At 42.8% G+C, this 19,958-nt stretch overlaps 1 protein-coding gene across 1 annotated transcript in view; it reads left to right on the forward strand.

Annotated features, from left to right (window-relative positions):
- The window catches only part of Reln (reelin), a 493,244-nt gene that overhangs the window by 73,286 nt on the left and 400,000 nt on the right, over window positions 1–19,958 (forward strand). The window contains exon 2 of the mRNA XM_023724314.1: window positions 5,932–6,042. Within this exon, the coding sequence (XP_023580082.1) occupies window positions 5,932–6,042 (111 nt within the window). The remainder of the gene's footprint in view (window positions 1–5,931; window positions 6,043–19,958) is intronic.

The raw sequence follows: 19,958 nt of genomic DNA on the forward strand, positions 1-19,958 counted from the left end.
CCACTCCGCATTTGGGCTCAGACCGGTAGGTCCCACTGGCATAGGGTAGCCGGAAGCTCTCCCACACACTCACTGGGGCCTGGGCTAGGACTGGATCTGGGGGTCCCAGAACATGGCAGAAATTCAATGCACCTCATTCTAATTCTTGTAAAAAGTTGTTTGCACAAAATAAATGATAGTTATCTCTGTTTTTAATTTGCTTCATTAATGGGTCTAATATCATGGTAGCTGGTAGCTTACAGTTTTTTCTTTTGTGATCATCTACATATTGAAATAGTGTGACTTTCATGAACATGGGCTTCATATGTTTTCCTGTCATGAATCATCTTAGTACTATATATAGTAGAATCGTAGTTCTTCATAAATCACTCTTTGATTTTCAAGCCCATTTCTTCACTTGCTACATTGCACAGGTTGTGGAGGTAAATGATCAGCCAAGTGTAGAGCAGCTGAAATGGCATTGAAATGCAAGTTCCAACAAGGTGGGATGAACCAGACTAAACCAGAGAGGGGAAGAGCTGGTGCACTTGGCCTATCAGCTGCAGCTTGATGGAAAGGAATCTGGGGGACAGGAGAGGGTCAGGTGGTGGCAGTGGACACCTCCTGCCAACACTGAAACCTGAAAGGGCAGCTGACAGCATTACAGAGGCAACAATAGCTATGGGGATGGTAGCCGGAGTGGCCAGCATGCCCAAGGCAGTTTCTTTCTGTGCTTTTCTCTTTTTAAGAAATTCCAGGTGGTTGATCAGGATCCAAAAGTAGAGATAAGTGGGAACATTCAAAAGAGGAAGATGAGGCTCCCGACCCAGAGCCCTGGTGCCTTGGTGTGACCCCCACGTGCCCGCCCACACTGCTGCTGTGTGCTCGGTATCCACACGTGGGCTGCAGATAGCCTCAAGGTCCTACCTGCCAACAAGGAATCCAACCTGGGTCTGATGCGTTCTAAATTCAGAAATTGGACCCAAGATCTTCTTGAGTAACAGGAGCTTGGGGAGCTGTCTTAAATCCTGTAGGCCAGGGCAACATTGCTTCTTTCTTCAAAGGAGGATCTAATTCACATATGGATTATGCATTACATCTGTTAAAGGCAAAAAAGGAATAGCTTGTTCCACCCTGTCAACAGAGTAGAATTTTTCCAAAGGCAAATACATTTGTTTCCACTGAAAAATACATTTGCAACTCTAGCAAACAGAAATAGATTATGATCAATTTGCTTCAAGCAAGGGAACGTTTTCCTTCAGACGACTTACGTAAGCAGTCAGCTTCGGGGGTTATGTATACTGTACTTTCAAGTCAGCCTGTTTTACAAATGTCTTCAGCTGGTCTGTAGTCAGCTTCTCTCTGGACTGGTATGTCTTGCACTCCGGAAAACATTTTGCCTGTTTAAATAGCCAGCATTTTCAGTCTCCTTTTTTTCCATGTGGTTTTTCCAAGCGGGATTCATCTGCCCTGTGAAGTCGAGGATTTGCGACACACTTCTCTCCTGGAAGCCAGTTAAAGATAAGAGCCTAATGCTGCTTTTATGTGAATAACTTCACATAAAATGAATAACTTCATTAATAATTTACTAAGTATTTATTGGGCAGTTACAAGCGGCATGAATTGTTCTAAACGCTTGAGATACATCACTGAACAAAACATGTCACTTGATGGAGATTACATTTTACAGAATGAGACTGAAAATAAATGTAGTCAACAAAAATGTCCTAAATGGTACAGTGTGTTAGGTAGTGCTGATTATTCTATGGAGCGAAGGAGGGAAATTGTAGAAGTTATGTGATGGTGACTGGCAGGGTGGGGCGCAGAGGGAGAGGACAGCCTACAATTCTAAGTACTGTAGTCAAGAGCCAGCATGGAGGGGGTGACATTTAAGCTGAGGGTTGGAGGTGAGGGAATTGACCCTTTGGTATCTAGATGAAGGGGGCCAAGGAAGGGGAAATGGTTAGAAAGGAGGCCTGGCACATCTGAGCTAGGAGGCCTGTGTGTGCATGGAGGAGGAGGATGGAAGGACAGAACAGGAGAGCAGCGAGATGCCAGAGGCAGGTCCTGTGCTGCTTGTGGGTCACTGCCTGTCCACTGTTGCCTTGACCAAAATAAGGAACCCTTGGGGAGTTGGAAGGAGAGGGAGAAGTGGCAGGATCAATCAGTTGCATGCCTTAAAGGAATCCCGCTGATCACCCTGAAAATAGGCTGGAGAGAGATGGGGCTAGAGCTGGAGGATCAGATGGGTGTCTGGTGAAATAAAATGGAGAGAGAACGGTGACAAATTAGGTTCTGAATAACCCCTAAAGACGATGCCAACAGGACTGACTGGGTCTGATGTAGGGCATGGGAGGAAGGCAATTTTGAAGCTGGCCCAGAGGTTTGGCCTGAAGAACTGGAAGAATGGGGTGTTCACCTGAGCTGGGGAGAGTCCCAGGAGAAATGGGCTTCGGGAAGACGGGCACTGACTGCCAGCCGTGTTGGGGCTGAGATGTCTCTTGGATCTTGGAGCGAGAATGCTGCACATTAGAGTGGGGAGTGAGGTCTGGGCTGGAGATGGAAATTTGGGCGTAGTCAGCAAACAGATGACATTTGAAGTCAAGAGTCCGTGTTTAGAAATGATTTCTCAAATACTTAAACACATTCAGCAGACTAAATAATAGGTATTCACATCCCTATTAGGAGTAGAACCAACCGGAGGGCAAATCTTGTCCAGTTTGACATAGCAAATGAATGTTTATTCTGTGAGTAAAATCAGTCCCTTAACTTCTGGGCTGTCTGTTGCACCTCGCTGCTTTATCTCCCAAGGATCAGTAGAGAGAGAAGAATGACCTGTAATGGGTGTCTTGATGTGTGGAGGAGTTCATATCAGGACACATGTGAGGAAGAGTGGCAGCTGCAAGGGACAGCCTGTGTGGGTATCTCAAGATCACAGGAGACCTGGCTTTCCAGGACCTGAGAGTCCCAAGCTAATCCAGGGGCTTCCTAAATTCACATTCCTGAAGGATGCGTCACTAGGTGGTACCAGCTCTGAGGACGCTGAGTTTATCAGTTTCATGGCGGACATGGCAGGGGATTTATTTTGCTGAGCAGGCATATTCTCTCCAGACCAGAGCTGAGCTAAGGGCAGTAGAAGACAGATGACGGCCCGTGATTCCTCTCATTGTCAGCTTTTCTCCAAGAGCATTTAGCTTCTGGTTTTTTTCTTTCCATTTATGTATTTGGTACAGGGTCTCACTACCCAGCTCAGACTCATAGTGATCCTCCTGTTTTCAGTCTCTCCAGTGCTGGGATTACAAGGGTGAGCCACCACACCTGGACTTGTTGGGCAGCTCAGCACGCCCCAGGAGTGGGGCCAGCATGGCATGCGGGACTAGGAATTGAGCCCTGGTCCTTGCACTTGCCAAAGCAGGTGCTTAGTCCATTGAGCTATCTCACCAGCCCTTAGCTTCTGTTTTAAATAAACACTGAGAGATACGTAAGGAGCACCTTTGGAGAGAGAGGGGAAAATAGTAACAAGCAGAGGATGCCTCTTTGGCTTCAGCCCAGTGAGATCACTGCTAAATTTGGGGGCGGTCATAGTGAGAAGTGGATGGCTGGGGGGAAGGTGGATAGAACCTTAGAGGGGAGCAGGAGCCAGCAGACCCAGTGGGATAGGCCGGGTCTCTGGCCGGGGAGATGTCAGGAGTTCTGTACCAGATTCCTGTTCTCAGGGATGGAAAAGTGAGGTAGGGCTTTGGGGTCCGAGAGAGGGAAGGGAGAGGGAACTCACTTTTGTTGATTACTGCGTGTACGACAGAGCGTTACAGAGATAGACATCTTGATAGAGATGCATAATAAATATGCTTGCTTTTAATACCTCCAGTAAACTTGAGAGCACTGCCGTGGCCGCTCGTTACCACTCCTTCCCACAAGTCAATGTACTCACCAGGGGCAGTGATGGATAGAGGACGCTCAAGTTCATACCTCCTGCTCACGCCTGTGAAACCCTCACATGGTTCAGGCTGCTATAGGAGCTAGACACGGGGTCCGCAGGGCCATTACTGGTGCAGCCGTACAGCGTGGCTGCCTCATTCTGAGTCAGAGTGGCATGAAGGGAGGGAGAGGTAAACTCAGGGCCCCACGAGTCCACAGGGGAACAGTGCTGTTTGTGATTTTCAGAGTCACAGTGTTAGAGTGTGGTAGTGCGTAAGGTCATCTGATGAGGGAGTGGTGCAGTTCTGAGCCCCACTCATGGGGAAGGACAGAAGCCATTGGAGCCCTTCCTAACTTGGTTGAGACTAACACAGAGCCTCAATGGAGGGAAGCATCAGGAGAGCCAGAGGTGGGAGTGTGGGGTGAGTGAACAGGACAGAGGACCGAAGTGAAGGGTGCTGTTGTGCGGGTCGGGATTTAGGCAGTTGAAGTGAGGACACTGGGCCATCAGGCAGCAGAGGGCCAGCACCTGGCCTCATCCAGCACCTGCCCTGTGCTTTTTCCTCCCAGGCTCAGGGATCACCTCCCAGCAACATTTGCCTCACTTTCTCTCTAAGAAAGGTGATGTCCATTCCCGGCTTTCGTGTTGCTTCTCTATAAATACTCTTCAGGTACATGAATGAGCCAGGAGAACAGCTCTGAAACAAGGGTTGGGCCATGGCCCCTTGCTGCTTTCAGATTTGAGGAACGCACAGAAAAAGAAAACAGAAGATAACTCAAAGAAATAGCATTAAAGGTTTAGACAATATCAGATTCTTTGGACAAGATTTGTAATTGTTCTCTGCCGTGAATTTTTCGTGTGTACTTCCTTCATAGATTTGCTTTGCTAGCTGAAGGAGATGATTCAAGAACACCACTGAGCTCACACTCCTCTCCATGCTAGTTCTCAAAATTATCGGCTATTATTTCTATTAGAAGGTAGGAAAGTGATGGATTCTACCATCCAGGGCCACTTACAGGTAGCACGATGTCAGGCCGGGCTGCTGGTGTCCGTGTCTTGTTTTATGCTTTATGATATGGTTACCGGCTCCATGCACTGGGTGAACCAGAGTTTATTTTAAATATTCTCATCAAAGTTAATGTGACTCTGCTCATTCTTTTTGTCACCATGCATGGTGACAGCCTTGTTCGGTGCATGACCAAAGTAATGTCATTACCTTTCTCCACTGCTTCCTATAAAGGGCATCGCCTTGATCTCTAATAGAAGCAGTGCAGGAGAAAATGTTATCATGTTAAGCAGGAAATTACAATCTATCTTTAGGACAGTGAGCAAGACAAAATTTTAAGAAGCTAAGTGCACATAGCAAAGCTTCAACTTGACCCTTTTCTTCCCAGGAGCATCCTGATTTTTCAGTTATGAAGCCATGCGGACCCTCTTGTAGACTTTGTTCTGAAATGGAAAGCATGCGTTGTTCTTCCTTTCTTCCTCACAAGAGGGGAGGGCTCACTGCCTTCATGCAAATTAGTCAGCTTTTGTGGAAAACCTTCAGGGAACTCATCTATGAAATGGAGACACAATAAGGAGTGCAGCGCATCCTACTGTTCTTCTTTCAGCCCATGTAAGGTTGTTGCCCACAGTATGGGACACTTTATTTTTTAAAAACAGTGTTTCACTAGAATGCCAAAACCCCAGCAAGGTCTTGGACTGCCTTTAGGAGGGTAGTGGAGCTGTGGAAGCCATCGGTCCAGTGCTGTATTAGTTTCAGTTTCTTACGTAGTCACAAAATGTGTAAAAGAATGCAAAAAGGTAGCACCAATGTACTAAATTTAGAGCCAGTAATTACAGGCATTGAGCTTCAGAGCTTCTTTTTGCTCCTTGATACTTCTAAATCTATCTCTATGCAAACTGGGGACGGTATAAAAATAATTTGTTAGTAACTAGCAAAGATTGTTTTGACAGTATGTAACACTTTGGAAATCTATCTCATTATTCTATTAATAGTGGTTTCTTTTCTCCCCTTTGCTGTATTTCAGTGACAATTTCAACGAGCACCTTCTTTGATGGGTTGCTGGTGACAGGACTATACACCTCGACCAGTGTTCAGGCTTCACAGGGCATCAGCGGTTCCAATGCTTTTGGGTTTGGTAAGTTATCCTAACCAAAGAAAGCAGTGATTGTGTGTAGTTTATTGTTACAAGTCTTCCCATCTTTTATTTTGGAAATTTCTATTTTTAAAGTATGAGACATTCATTATTTATGAGAAGTGATTTTGTATATGTGTTTGCTTGAAGTTGGGTGGGTTGAAATAAGTCCTGTAAATGTGCAACCAGCTATGAGTATGGTGGGACAATCTTTCTGTCCCTGTCTCCACCTACTGACTATTCCACTTGGTTCCGTGGAGTTCGTGTGAATCTGGGTTCTGTCCCTTTGGTTGTGGGAAATCTCTCTGACATCCGTGCAATCTTTCAGTGATCTGTTCTCATAGACAGTTATTAAAATCTGATGGAATTGAATTCTGTAGCTAGAGAAATATTTCAAATCCTTACATAGAGTCTTTCTGTTTAAGTCAGAGACTGTCAGACCACTTTTGTGGCAGAGCAGAAAGCTACCAATGACCACTAATCCCAGAGGATTCTTGATTTGGAAATCTCTCCTTTACTCAGAGTTCTGTAAACAAGCCAAGCTGGGGTTAAGTAGACCCTTCATGGCATCAAAAATAAAAAATTAAAGTATCAGTTTGTGTAAGATTGAAACCACTGAGTTTACCCCCAAATTGTAAAATTACACAGAACTTCTTCCATTAAGACATTATAAAAAAAAAAAAAAAAAGGTGTGTGTTCTGTGTTTAAGTCTTTTTCTGTGACACTTATCAAATAAATAACTTCCATCTACTTCCGATACTCAGAAGGGCACCCGCTCCACTGGGGCAGGGGTCTGCCCTGGTGACTCCTGACTGATGTCACAGTGATAATGTCCATGCTGTGTTAGCACCCTGTGGGTCCAAGAAGGGACCCACAGCCTCAGAGTTTAAAGGAAGCTGGAAGTCATTTTAATCATTGTGTTCAGTTATTTGACATTGAGAATTTGCTCTATTTTTTAAGGATCCAGCTAAGATTTTGTAATCTGTTGTTAACCACTCTAAATACTGAACCGTAGGGAGGGCTCCCCAAATCTTACTTACTTAGCCCATTTTTGTGTGTTCTGTGAAGATGTAGGGTCAGGTTCTAATCTACCTACAATGCATGCACGAAATTGTATTACAAACTACTTATTTTGTTAAAGCAGGGCCTGCAGATAGACTGTCAAATTTAGTTAATAAAAATATGAGACACCCAGTTAAATGTGAATTTTAGATAAGTAAGTTGATTTTAGTATTAGCAAGTGGTTTTTATTCTCCGCGCTCTGCCCTGGCTGTTTTATATCAGAACGCTTGGGGTGGGGCTTGGTCCTGGGTCACTTTGAAAGCCTCACCGGTGATTCTTACACTGAACCATGTTTCAGCTGGAACCTTGGATCCACTTGAGAGCAACAGGCCCATGGGGGACGCTGTAATACAGAACTCTAGGGTCACTTCAGAGTTAGTCAGAGACTCTAGGGCTGGGACTCAGTGGTCACTTTTCAATAGGCATTCCAGATGATTTGGATGCATGCTTCAGTGTGAGGGTCACAGGACTAGAGGAAAGAAAGCCAATGGTTCAAATATCCATGCAACTGGCTCATAGCAAACTTGTTAGAGGTTGGCCAAAAAGCACCCTGCCTGTTGGGAAAGACCATGGCAGAGAAATTAGATTTCGAGGTGGCTTCTGAAGAAGGAGCCATAGGCAGCTGAAGGCTTGTGAATGGTGGGACGCGACATACCCAAAGTGGGAGCAGCAGGTGCAAAGGCTTCTGGGTAGGAGGAGACTGGTTGTGCTCCAGGAAATGAGCAAAAACCTCAGAGGCTGGGCCTGAGATCTAGAAGGAAGGTGATAAGGCTGGGTAGGAGCTCAGACCAAATCATTCAGGATGGTAGAAGTTTTGAGTCTTTATCTTAAGGGAGGGGAACACATGGAGGGTTTTAGTCTGGGGAGCAACTTGGCCAGCTTTTCATTTTAAACAGATCACTCTGGAGGATGGTGAACTAACAATAGGATCCAGAACAACAATGCTGGAGTTAAAGATTCTGATGTGACAAGGTATGAAAGCAGTCAGGCACCCTGGCATGAGTGACCAGAAGAAGCTGGATGTAGAAGGGGATTAGTTGAGGCTGTCAGATCACGTGGACCTGCCTGGCAAGCCAGCCTTCCCTCAGCCGAGGTCCGCCTCAGCTGCGCCCCCTGACATCCTTAAGCATAGTTTACGCCTCCCTAGGATGGTCATAAACATGGAACCAGCTTCAAAAGGTGTCAGTTAGTTCTGAGAATTAAAGGAGGTGATTTATATAAAGCCTGGAGCATACAGAAAAACACTAAAAAGTACTAGGTTTTCCAAGATGATACATTGTGATGACTGAAACAGGCAATTTCCTTAGTCCAAGACCTGGGTACACTGCCTGTGGGGTGTAAAACTAAAACCATGCTGTAATTAATCTGGTTTGTGATTCAAGAAGAGTTGGCTGAATTAAATAACATTCTTTGTTGACTCGAGGGCATTGGTGAGGCAGCTCATGAAGATCATTCCTCGGTGCATTGAAGAGATATATTGAAAGAATTCATAAGGTGCACACCTCCAACCTCAGCCAGCAAGACAAATAAAAGGTTAAGAATGAAAAATTCAGAAATTGTATAAGAGAAAGCCAGGCTTTAAGGTATTTTCTGCTGTAACTTTGAAAGCTATAAAGTTGGTCATTTTTATTTAAATTAGCACGTATTCTGATTAGCTAGCTCTAAACTGTATTTAACCATCCAGTCACTATGAAGCCACCAGTGTCACCAGTTTGATGGTTTGATGGTTCAAAGAGGTTTCTGAACCTGAACCGCACCCATGGGTGATGGTTTGACTTACATAACTACATATTCAGACCCTTGACATTTTTATAGGGCATGAGATATGGTAGACAGATTAGTTCTCTTTTAAGTTCTAGTAATATCCAAATATTTTATGTATTTTATGTGATAATAGTGCCTAACTTTAAAAATAAAATTTAATACTGAGCTGAATTATTAACAGTTAAACTCACGAACTATTAACAGTTAAACTCACGAACACTTTTTTTTTCAGTACTGGGGATTGAACCCAGCATCTCAAACTGCCAGCCCTTCACTAGTGAGTCCTTTTAGTTTTTTGAGCCAGGTTAGCCCAGGCTAGTCTCAAACACATGATCCTCCTTCCTCAGGCTCCCAGGTAGCCAGGATTATAAGTATGCACTACTACGCTCAGCAAAGATAATGTATGTTTGTTTTTGAGACAGCCTCTCACTATGCAGTTTAGGATGGGACTTGCTTGGCAGCTCAGGCTGGCCTCAAAGTCACAGCAATCCTCCTGCTTCGGCCTCCCAGGTGATGGGATTACAGACATGTACCACCATGCCTGGTGTTTCACGTTTTGAATGTAAACTAGGAGTCACACTATCTTTTTAGATAAAAGGGTCACTTTTAAGGGGAAAAAAATCACAATTTTGAGGTATTTCATTGAGATACACTATGTTGTTTACAATTGAAGGACAATGTGGAAAGATTTCATTTGGTTAGGGTGGAAAGTGGCAGAAAAGCAGAGGAAACTTACTAAAGGTAAAATTGAAGCGAATTGCTGCTCTTTGGTACGTTAGAGGTTATAGCTGGATCAGGCCAAAGGATGTGGCATTCTCTGATACAAAACAAAGGCGTTATTAAATGCATGAAGTGTCAATAGTCTCTGACTGTTTTGATGGAAGGTTAAGCAATGGGGTTCGCTTGGCACTTTCCCAGCACATCATAGGATCAGAGTGGGATGTACTTAACTGGCTGTGACAAACAAGGCGAAGGAAAAAACTTATTGTTGAATCTAAATAGATATTTCCGAGAGGTTTTTCTACTTGGAGTTAATTTTACTTGTATTAGTTTCACCAAACTTATATCAGCTCCTCTTTGAATATAAAGTGTGTGTATGACCAGCCAAGATAAGCTAAGGGGTATTATCCTTAAGATATTGTTGTAGCGATGTAATCCCACTAACATAACTACAGCCTGTTATACAAAACTAGAATTTTTTTAAAATAAAATGCATGCCTCACTGACCAAAAATAGACAAATGCCTAATAGCCAGAAATACATTAAGACAATAGCTATGCAAAAGATGACAGTAAAGCCAGCAGTGCCTGACTAGAAATACCTCGTTTTGCTTGTCAACGTAAGAAAACGCGCTACCCGGGGAAGTGTGATGGTTAATTATGGATATCTCTTTGTGCATCCCAGGGAAAGAATGCCTCCCTCTTGTCTCTGACTTTGAATTCCAGCTCAATCATGTAAATCTCCCAGGCTTATTGTGGTCGCTCCATGAAGGGCTATTTGAATATCCTTTCATACACAATTGTTCCTTTTCCAAGGCTGAAATTAATTTTACTCAGCATTTAATATTCTGGCTAGAAATGCTGGCGATCTGACTCAGTTTTTGAGATCCTGGCTCTGAGCCTGAGATTTAGGTTCATAGTGCCGATGAGTAGTTGCCACACTGGGATTGTTAAACTCTGTATAAATTAAATGTTTGCGCTTTGTGCTTCCTAATTTTTCTCAACAGCCATTTTAGCAGTTTTTCACTTAAACCTTTGTAATTTCCTTTGTCTTTCACTCCTGTTTTCTGTTCTATTTAGACATTCTAACCCAATCAGTTAAATGACATAACTCTTAAAATGGCAAGATTTGATGAAGTCTAAGTTTGGAGGGGGATATCCAGTGAACAAATCCAGACTGTTCTCTTTTTAGTTTTTTCTGTTAAATACTCAATGAACCATATATTTTAATAGATATTAAGCAAAGTAATGTAACATAAAATTAATATTTCCACATATTTAAGAAAAGGCTTTAATTTCATGACCTGATGTTTTTAGTGTGATTGACACTTATTTTAAGTAAATAGCTATAGTTACAACACAAAGTAAATATTTTAAGGAAGAGTTCAAAGTTCCATAACCATACTTGACAGTGACTAATCAAAATGTTTACCTCACCAGTACATTTAGACTGCATCCTAATGTCTCTTTGCCAGGATGCAAGTTTTTGTTACTATCTTATGTTATTATCACTGCAAATAAAAATAAAAAGTTTGAGTAAGGTAAGTTTGGTTAGGGCTGGCCTGACAGCTCAATAGACTAAAATGCCTGCTTAGGCAAATGCCTGCTTTTGATCTTAGTGGATTCCATCCCCAGTGTGCTGTGCCGGCCCCACCCCCAGGGTGCACTGAGATAGCAAGTGAGTCTGGGCATGGGGGCGCACGCCTGTAATCCCAGCACTTGGGAGGCTGAAAACAGGAGAATCACTATGAGCCCAGTCTTCGTAGAGAGACCCGGTAGACCCTGTCCTAAACACAGAAAAAGGAAAAGAAAAAAAAAAAAAAAAAAAAAAGACAAGTTTGGTTATCCTTTACCTTAAGACTCAGCAAAGCCTGTTTTAGCTTTGCTAATTCTCACCAGGACCTCCCACTCTCCTGAGCATTAGCTACAGTTTGGGCTCAGTTGTTCTACCTGGGACTGTGCGATGCACATGTTATGAATGTGTATGCACATGTTTAGGGAATAATATCTGCAAAAATTAGGCTGCAGAGATATCTGAGTGGTCTAAGTGCCTTCCAGGCAAGCACAAAGTCCTGAGTTTGATCCCTGGTACTGCATGCTGTACTGGTCCCAGATCCCTGAGCACACCGTGCCAGCCCTGAAACCAGGGATGGTGGCACATGCCTGAAATCCCAGTGCTGGGGAGGCTGAGACAGGAGGATCACTACAAGTCTGAACTGTATAGAAAGACTCTGTAACCAAAATAATAATAAAAGAAATGATTCGCAAACATGGGGCAGTCATTGTTAATTTCATTAGTCTCTGATCTACTAATGGTCTTTATTTACTAGTTTAAATTCAGCTAATAGTTTACTTCCAATCTAATCAAATTTGTTTTGTTTCTTTACAAGGAAATGTAAAAGAAAATGCCACTTAAACACAGCCATGTAATTCAGAGGTGTGCAGGTGGGAATGGCAAATGATAAATGATCTGTGATCAACAAGCAGATTCTAAGTTACTTAAAAAAATTACTCAATTCTATAATTGATGACAAAAGATGATACTGCCATTGATTTTTCTTTCTTATGAGTATTAACCTAACTTTGGTCTTTATCTACTCCATTTGGACATGCTAGCTTTACCACCATTAAGAAATAATTCTATCTAGTTTGTATTAGACATATGACAACAAATTCAGAGATGTTTCTCAACTCCTAAATACTAACCTTAAAAAAAACCTCTTACAGGAAAAGTGGAAAATATAAAAATATAAAGTAGCTGACGAAACCAGCCAATGAATTTCTTGATGCAAATGTATAGGTGAGGAACATTTGGGTCAAGGAGGATGAATTGGAATTATAGGAAAGGCAGTTTAGTGCAGTGACTTCGCACATGACCTCTAGAGTTTGACAGCTGAGATTTCATACCTGCCTCTGTTTCTTGCTAATGTCAGCAATTAAAATCTCCAAAACCCAGTGTCTGCTTTAAAGAAAGAAACTGGATAGCATTGGGGCCTAGTTCACAAAGTTGCTGGGTGATTCGTAAGACATACACAGACAGGCACTGGCTTATCATTTTAAAGTCTACGTTTTATTTACCTCAAATATATTCAAAAAACTATACAGCTAAAACTGCTATCAAATTCCAAAATGTTTTCATAACCTCTAAAAAAAAAAACTGCACATAACTAGTAGCAGTCTCTCCCCATTCTTGCCACCCCAGTGTTGAGCAACTACTTTGTGTTTGCAGATTTGCCTGTTTGGGGCAGTTTTGTGTAAATGTAATTGTACATATGTGATCTTCGATGCCTCGCTTCTTTTCCTTTACATGTTTTCAAAGTTCCTCACCCTGTAGCATGAATCAGTACTTCATTCTATTTGGCAGATAAATATCCCACTGCATGGATACACTTCTTTTTTGTTTACTAGGTTCTTAAAAGGAGGTAGAATAGCGTGAATTGGGGAAAAAAAAGAAATAAAAAAGGTTAAGGGGGATGCAAAGCAACACGATCACTAGACTCCTTAATTACTTGTCAGTGGCTCTAAAACATGTGTGTCCAGCCTTTTGGCTTTCTTGGCCTTCTCTAAAGTCACTGAAGATAAACATTCCTTTTCCTGTTCAATGACTTCGACCTGAAAAGGGTTCAACAAAGAAATCGAATTGAATTTCCCATCCGCTGTCCTTTCCTGCCATCCGAGACAGGCTGACATAATGCACTTCTGATGTAAGACTTTGGGCCTCAGTGAAGCCCTGCGATGCACAAACCCAGCTAGGTCTGTCCCTTCCAAGAGCGCAGCGATCTCAGAAGTCCCCTCCAGGCTGTCCTTGGGATCCGAGGGCCTGTGTGCAAGCTGAAAGCAGCTGTCCTCCTGAGGGGTCTTGTAGGAGAGGAACTGCGCTGCCTGAGGGCAATGAGCTTTTGGGGCTCTTATTTTAGGGTTTCTTCCCATCCTGGTCAGCTATTGTTGGGCTCCAGAGACAGCAACAGAAATAGCTAACATTATGAAGCACTTGCTAAACGCCAGCTATGATGTGTTACCGCTTGATCCTGCAAGAATCCCATTATAATTCTTCTTATTTCTTAGTAAAGAACCCAACCCAGAGAGAGGATAAGCAATCTGCCCAAGTTTAGAACACTGAAAGGGTTTGTTTAGAACACTTGCTTGTTTAGTACACTTTAAATGCTTAAATTAGACTCATCTCTGTGCCTCTCAGGAAGCTCTTCTTGCGGCTGGCTCAAGCCAGTTTGAGTCCATATCTACTGCACCCAGAAGAAGCTTGATGAGAAAAAGCCCTCCGCTCTAGCTGCCTGACCCCAGCCCCATTTCTTCCCAGTCTTGTGATGCTCTTTCCCAGCCACCTGCCCGCAGTAGGCACATGCATGGTAGAGCAAGCACCCCTCTGAACAACCCCACACAGCTCCAGAGCCCCAGCTGCCTGGTGCTGATATAGGGGAATGAAGCTCCCAACCTGAACAATACCAGGGCTGAGTTCATGTTCTTTAAAACCAAAGGATGAAATTTAGAAATAACAGAGGTTAAGAGCAGAATATGTTTATTAGGTGAAAGAAAGCTCCTGTCTGAGAGAAGGACAGAAGGGAGACCCAAGTGGGTTGTCCCCAAATCTATCTTTTCTAGGGATTTTTATAGAGCAAAACCATGTTGTGAGGTGGATCTAAGGTAGAGAACATGGGAACTCACTAGGTGGGCATGAGGTGGGACAGAATTATGGTCAGCCAATGAGATTACAAGCACAATTGCTCAGTTAAAATTGATTAGGGCTGGGGAGATAGCTCAGTAGAATAAGCGCTTCCCTGGCAAGTGCAAGGGCCTGAGTTCAATCTCCAGTTCTGAAAAAAAAAAAAAAAAAAAAAAAAATTGTTAAATCCAGGACCTAATGGAAAAGCCAGTCACAAAGAAAGGGAGCATGCATACAGAACAGGAGCTTTTCCCGTACAGGCTGGGTTAGTGACTCTTCTAGGCATCCTTAAGGTGAGAGACCTAGTTAGAATATTAATCCCTGATATCTATCCTTAGGGGTATGCATTTGTTTGCTCTTTTGTCTTGAGGTCTGGCCCGCAGCGGGGGAGGGGGGAGGGGGGTGTCTGTCTCTTCCAAAGTTGCAAAGCCATCTTAGCTTCCACGCTGTCTCTGTGAGGGCCCAGCCCTATCTGAGTGCCTGTAGTATTTCTACCTAACTCAGCTGCCTGCCACAGTGCCTCTTGTGCCCTTGCTTCTGGCCCTCAAAGTTGCTCTGGCTCTGCCTGTTGGTGAGGCTCTGCAGCCTTCTAGGACTCGCATCCTCACTGGCTCTTCCACTGAGCTGTCACAGCCTCCCCGTGCCATCCTCATAGAGCGCCGGGCTCTCTCCACTGTGTTTCACTCCCTGCCCCACCCCACCAGCCACCTCAGGCAATCTGTTGAATTTACTTGCTTACAAGCCTTTTTATCGCTTTAAGGACCAGGAGATCTAAGTGCTCGTAAACATTTACTGAGTGAAGAAAAAGTCTTCAAGGGTTTGTGAGATATTTTCTCCTAAAGGTGCCACAGCTAAGTGTGTGTCTATGTACAGGTGTGGGGGTTGGGTAGGGAAAAGGACAGTGCTTCTCTAAGTTTGAGGATGGTTCTAAATCTGTGTGTGTACATGAGGTATGTGTACATATGCTTAAATGAATGTAAAACTACCCAAACGTGTGAGTCGCAGCATCAAGCATCTTAGGAAAGCCTCATGCAGGAGATCACGTTGTTCCTTTCTCTCCTGGAGGTAGCGGGCACCCAGTCTTCCAGGTAGAGCATGTAAGTATTGCCTGTGAATCATTAAAGTAGACAGAATTCCAACACCATGTTCAGTTCAGACTCATTTCTCGGGAGAAATCAGTGTGTTGATGACACATCAGAGTCCTTATCACATCTCTCACATCTTTCCAGATATGATAACTGTGATTCCTGGGGAACTTTTTTTGTCAAGTGTGATAATTCAGAAAGATTTCATCATATGGAAGTATGCTAACATCAGTACATTTCTTATATAATTTTGTATATAGTTCAAAATGATCAATGCTTTTTAAAAATAATTAACTCACTTGTTTCTTCTTTCAAACAAAAGGTCATACTTCACACAAGACTCACCCATTTCCTATGTCCTTCAGAATTCACCTGGTGGTTTTCCTGGGATGCTCTGTAAATTCTAGAGCGAGGAATTGGCTTTGCTAAGTACCCAGAGCCAAGTAGGACAGTATTCCCAGCTCCTTTGGAAGCTGAGATAGGAGCATCACAAATTTGTGGTCAGCCTTAGCAAAATTCTACATAAAATTTTAAAAGAAAAATTATAAAGTAAGTTGAGGATAAAGTGTTTTCATAGCATGTATGACTCCAGATTCTATCCCCAATACCAAAAAAAAAAAAAAAAGATGTGCCCGGAAACCATGTCTGCACTCTACAGATACACTTAAGGAAGTGTAAGGTAGCTGCATTCCCTGCCTTAATCCTCCTCAACCCAAGGTGCTCAAAACAGCTCACTGGTTATTCATAAAAGGAGCCTTAGAAGTGGATCTGGTGGAAGTTGCTGCTTGTTATGGTTTGTGCCTAATTGCCCCCCAAGGCCTCATGTGGTCATTGGGGCGGGCTTCTAGAGTTTGTGCTTCATTCATGATCCAAGGCTGGGATTTCGAGTCTGAGTACTGCTGAGATTATGGGTGTGAGTGCCACACGCGCCCTGGGCAGATATCCTAAAGGCAAGATAAGGAAAGGCGAGAGGCTTACCTCTGCCCCGCTCTTGCTGCGCGCCCCTTTTTGCCTTTGCTCTTTGCTGTTTTCTGCCACCGTGAACTGCTGCCCTCTGCCATGGGGCACTCTGCCTTGGAGCCGGGTGTGTACGGACTGAAACCTCCATGAACTCTGAGCTAACTAAACCTTTCCTTCCTTAATTTTGGGTGTCAGGTATTTTGTCCCAGCAATGAGAGAAAAGTAACCGAGACACTACTGTTCTGTAGTATTTTTGAATATGATTTAGATTTGCCTGTCAGTTTTAAAAATGTGTTGGTGAAGCGCTTCCTTTGTCTTGGCAAACTATAACTTTATTCCTGATGACCAGAAGCCATTTGCACTGATAATTGGGCAGGGGACAAACAAGGACGAGGCACAGGTAATTCCAGGAACTCTCCTGCGCCAAAGTTACTACTTTGATTGGTTCATGCTCGCGGGACATAATGCGTGGCGCTGGTGCTTACCGAGCACAGCTCCACTCCCTACTCATCCCTCCCCACCAGGCCACCCCTTCCACATCTTGATCCCTTCCCCACTTAGGAAAGGTCTCTCTCTTGCTTCCTATTTTCTCTCCATGGTTTTGTTCTTTACATTTTGCATTTCTCACATAAGGGAAACCATGCAACATTTAAGCTCGTGTGTCTGATGTATTGCACTTAACATGGTTACAAGGTGCATTTTCCTTCAAGTAACTCATCCCCCTTTATGGCAGAGTGGTTCTTCACTGGATTTCAACACCATGTTTTTTTTATCTTCTCAGCTGTTGATGGGCATAGAGGCTGAGTTTGGGACTTAGCTCTTGTGAGCTGTGCTGCTGTACACGAGTTTGCACGGATCACTGTTGTCCCACGATGTCTTTAACTCTTGTGGGAAGATACCTGGCAAGGGAATAGCTGAGGGAAATGGAATTTCTAGTTTTGGTTTTTTGAGTGATCTCCGTACTGATTTTCAAAGTGGTTATACCAGTCACCTCCAAGGCGCAGAAGAGTTCCTCCCGCTGCCCTGCAGCCTCTCCGGCACTTGTCACTATTCCACTTCTTCATGGTGGCCATTCTTTTGAGAGTGAGGTGGAGTCTCAGTTTTGTTTTAATTTGCATTCCTGTAATGGCCCCTGTGCCAGAGTTTTAAGGAAGAAATTAGGGAGTAAGTTGCCTGATATAAAGCTTTATCCTTTGTTAGATGAAAACAGAACTGGAAACACTTTCTCTTTCTTGAATAAACTCTTAAAAAACACAGAGGAACAGTGGGTCCTTGCTGATAAGAGTTGCCGGTCCCTAGGAGAGTGACACTTTTCACAGTGTGTCAGACTGTCCACTTTAACAGGAAACAGGGCCTGAATGTCTGCCCCAAGGAATAAACTTCAAGCATTAACTCTGACCTAAGTCATTTTGCTTAAAACATAGTTTACTTTTGAGATTTCCCAGTCTTTTTTTTGTTTCCAGATGATGATAAATGAGTTTATGTTCTGTGTTCACAGTAATTAATCTATAAATAATCTTGCATAAATTTGGCTGCTTCTTTCCTGGCACTGAGGTCTAAGAGAAACTTAAGATAAATTTATAATGTCATTCCTTCCTAGAAAAAAAATTCTGATAATTATCTTTAAAAAGTGAAAAAAAAATAATAATGAAAGTCTTAATTTATGACACCTCCCTGGAAACCATGCGGGATGTGACATATGAATTTGAAAACAGATGTAGGACGCAAAAAAGCAGCTCCTTCACCAGCCCGGAGCGTGTGTCAGCTGCCGGCCACAGCCAGCCCTGTGATGCTCAGCTTTGCACTCAGCTTCCTAGACGTGTAGGCCGCCTGCGAGGCAAGCACACAACTCCGTTAGTGTTCGCAGGCTCTGAGGGCCTCACTGGAAAGATACTTGCTCGTGTGGGAGTTGCCTTTTTGGAAAACAGAATAGCAGAAATTGTTAATCCATTGGTAAGAGTTCAGTTGATGCTCCCTGCCCACTGCTCTGCCTACGCATTTTCATACACCAGAATCATGCTGTTGCTATTACCTAGTTAATTATATAATTTCTGGTTCTTTTTCAGAAAGGTTCCTCTCTATGTGAACTCTGGTAAATAACAAATGAAAATAAATGGTGCTATCAGAGATAATCTCTGGGAAGAGGTTTGGTTTATCCTATTTTCTTTACACAATGTTTATTTGCATTACGAAGAGAATATTTCTTAAATTTTATTTTAACTTGTATGATCAGATAGTATTCCTAATGGTAATAACAAAAAAGGAGAAAAATCTGTTCCTAATAAAAGAGGAATTTATTTGGGGTTTGGCTTTCTGTTCCTAAAGAAGGGGGTGAATGAGAAGTTCTAGAATAATTATGAGGCTGGTGATGTTTTTCCCTAATCCATCCCCAGTTGTTTCTCTTTTTTCTTCTTGTCACCTTTCCAATAAGGACCAGTGATCAGCCACACCTTAGAATGAATTATAGAATACTGAATTAGTAGCAGCTTTGCTTCTTGTAAATGTTAGTATGTGGTCATATAGTAGCAGGTCCTGCATGGAAAAGGGGGACACGGATGGTAGTATGAAAAACAATGTACGTTCTCGTTAATCAAATTTAAACAGTGCCTCTTAAAGTTTCCAATGTGTTTTTGTTTGGAGACCTAATTTACATAACATAGAATTCACCATTCTGAGTCCAATGCAACGATTCTTGGTATAGTCAGTAAGTTATACAATCCTCGCCATGAGCTTAAAAACATTTCCACCGCCCTGGAAGGAAATCTTGTACCTCTTAGCAGTCACACATGCGTCCCTCTCTCTCATCCAGTGGCGACCACAGCCTGACTTTCTCCTCTGGATGTGCTTCTTCTGGACTCCCATGCAAGCAGTGTTGTAATATGTGGGCTTCTGTAGGTGACATCCTTCACTTACATCTTTTCCGGATTCTCCCGTGCTGGCGCTTATATTAGCACTTATTTACAGCTATACAGTATTCCATTGTGTGGGCGGGCTGCCCACCTATCAAGTATCTATTGGAGCAGTTAATGTACATTTGGGTTGTTTCCACTTGGGCTACTATGAATGATGTTCCTACCAACTTTACACATAAGTATTTTTGTGTGAACCATTTTTTAAAAATTCTCTTGGGTGTGTGCCTAGGAATAGACTTGCTAAGTCACATTCTGTTTAACTTTTTAAGGAACTGCCAACCCCCTTTCTGTAGCAGCTATACCACTTTACACACCCACTAGTAAAGTGTGGGCAATACCAATTTCAATTTCCCTGCCACACTTGTTAGTTTTGGAGTTTTGTTTATTTGTTTGTTTTAATTATAGCCATCCTACTAGGCATGAAATGGTATTTTATTGTGGTTTGTTTTTCATATCCCCAATGACTAATGACTCTGAATATCTTTTCATGTACTTGTTGGCTAATAGGTTTATATTCTGTTGGAGAAGTGTCTATTCAAGTTGCTAAACCATTTTAAAATTTTAGATTACCAGTCTTCTATTGTTGATTCATAAGTTTACTATATGATTGCATGGTGTGAATTCCTAAAAATAACATATAAGAAGTGTTCTTTCAAAATTTTGTTATGGTTCTTCCTCTCTGTTCCCAAAAGCACATCTGTTTGCATCTTTTGTGTGTGTGTGTGTGTGTGTGTGTGTG

This window comes from Octodon degus, unplaced genomic scaffold (assembly GCF_000260255.1).
Source record: "Octodon degus isolate 3935 unplaced genomic scaffold, OctDeg1.0 scaffold00108, whole genome shotgun sequence".
Classification (NCBI taxonomy): domain Eukaryota; kingdom Metazoa; phylum Chordata; class Mammalia; order Rodentia; family Octodontidae; genus Octodon; species Octodon degus.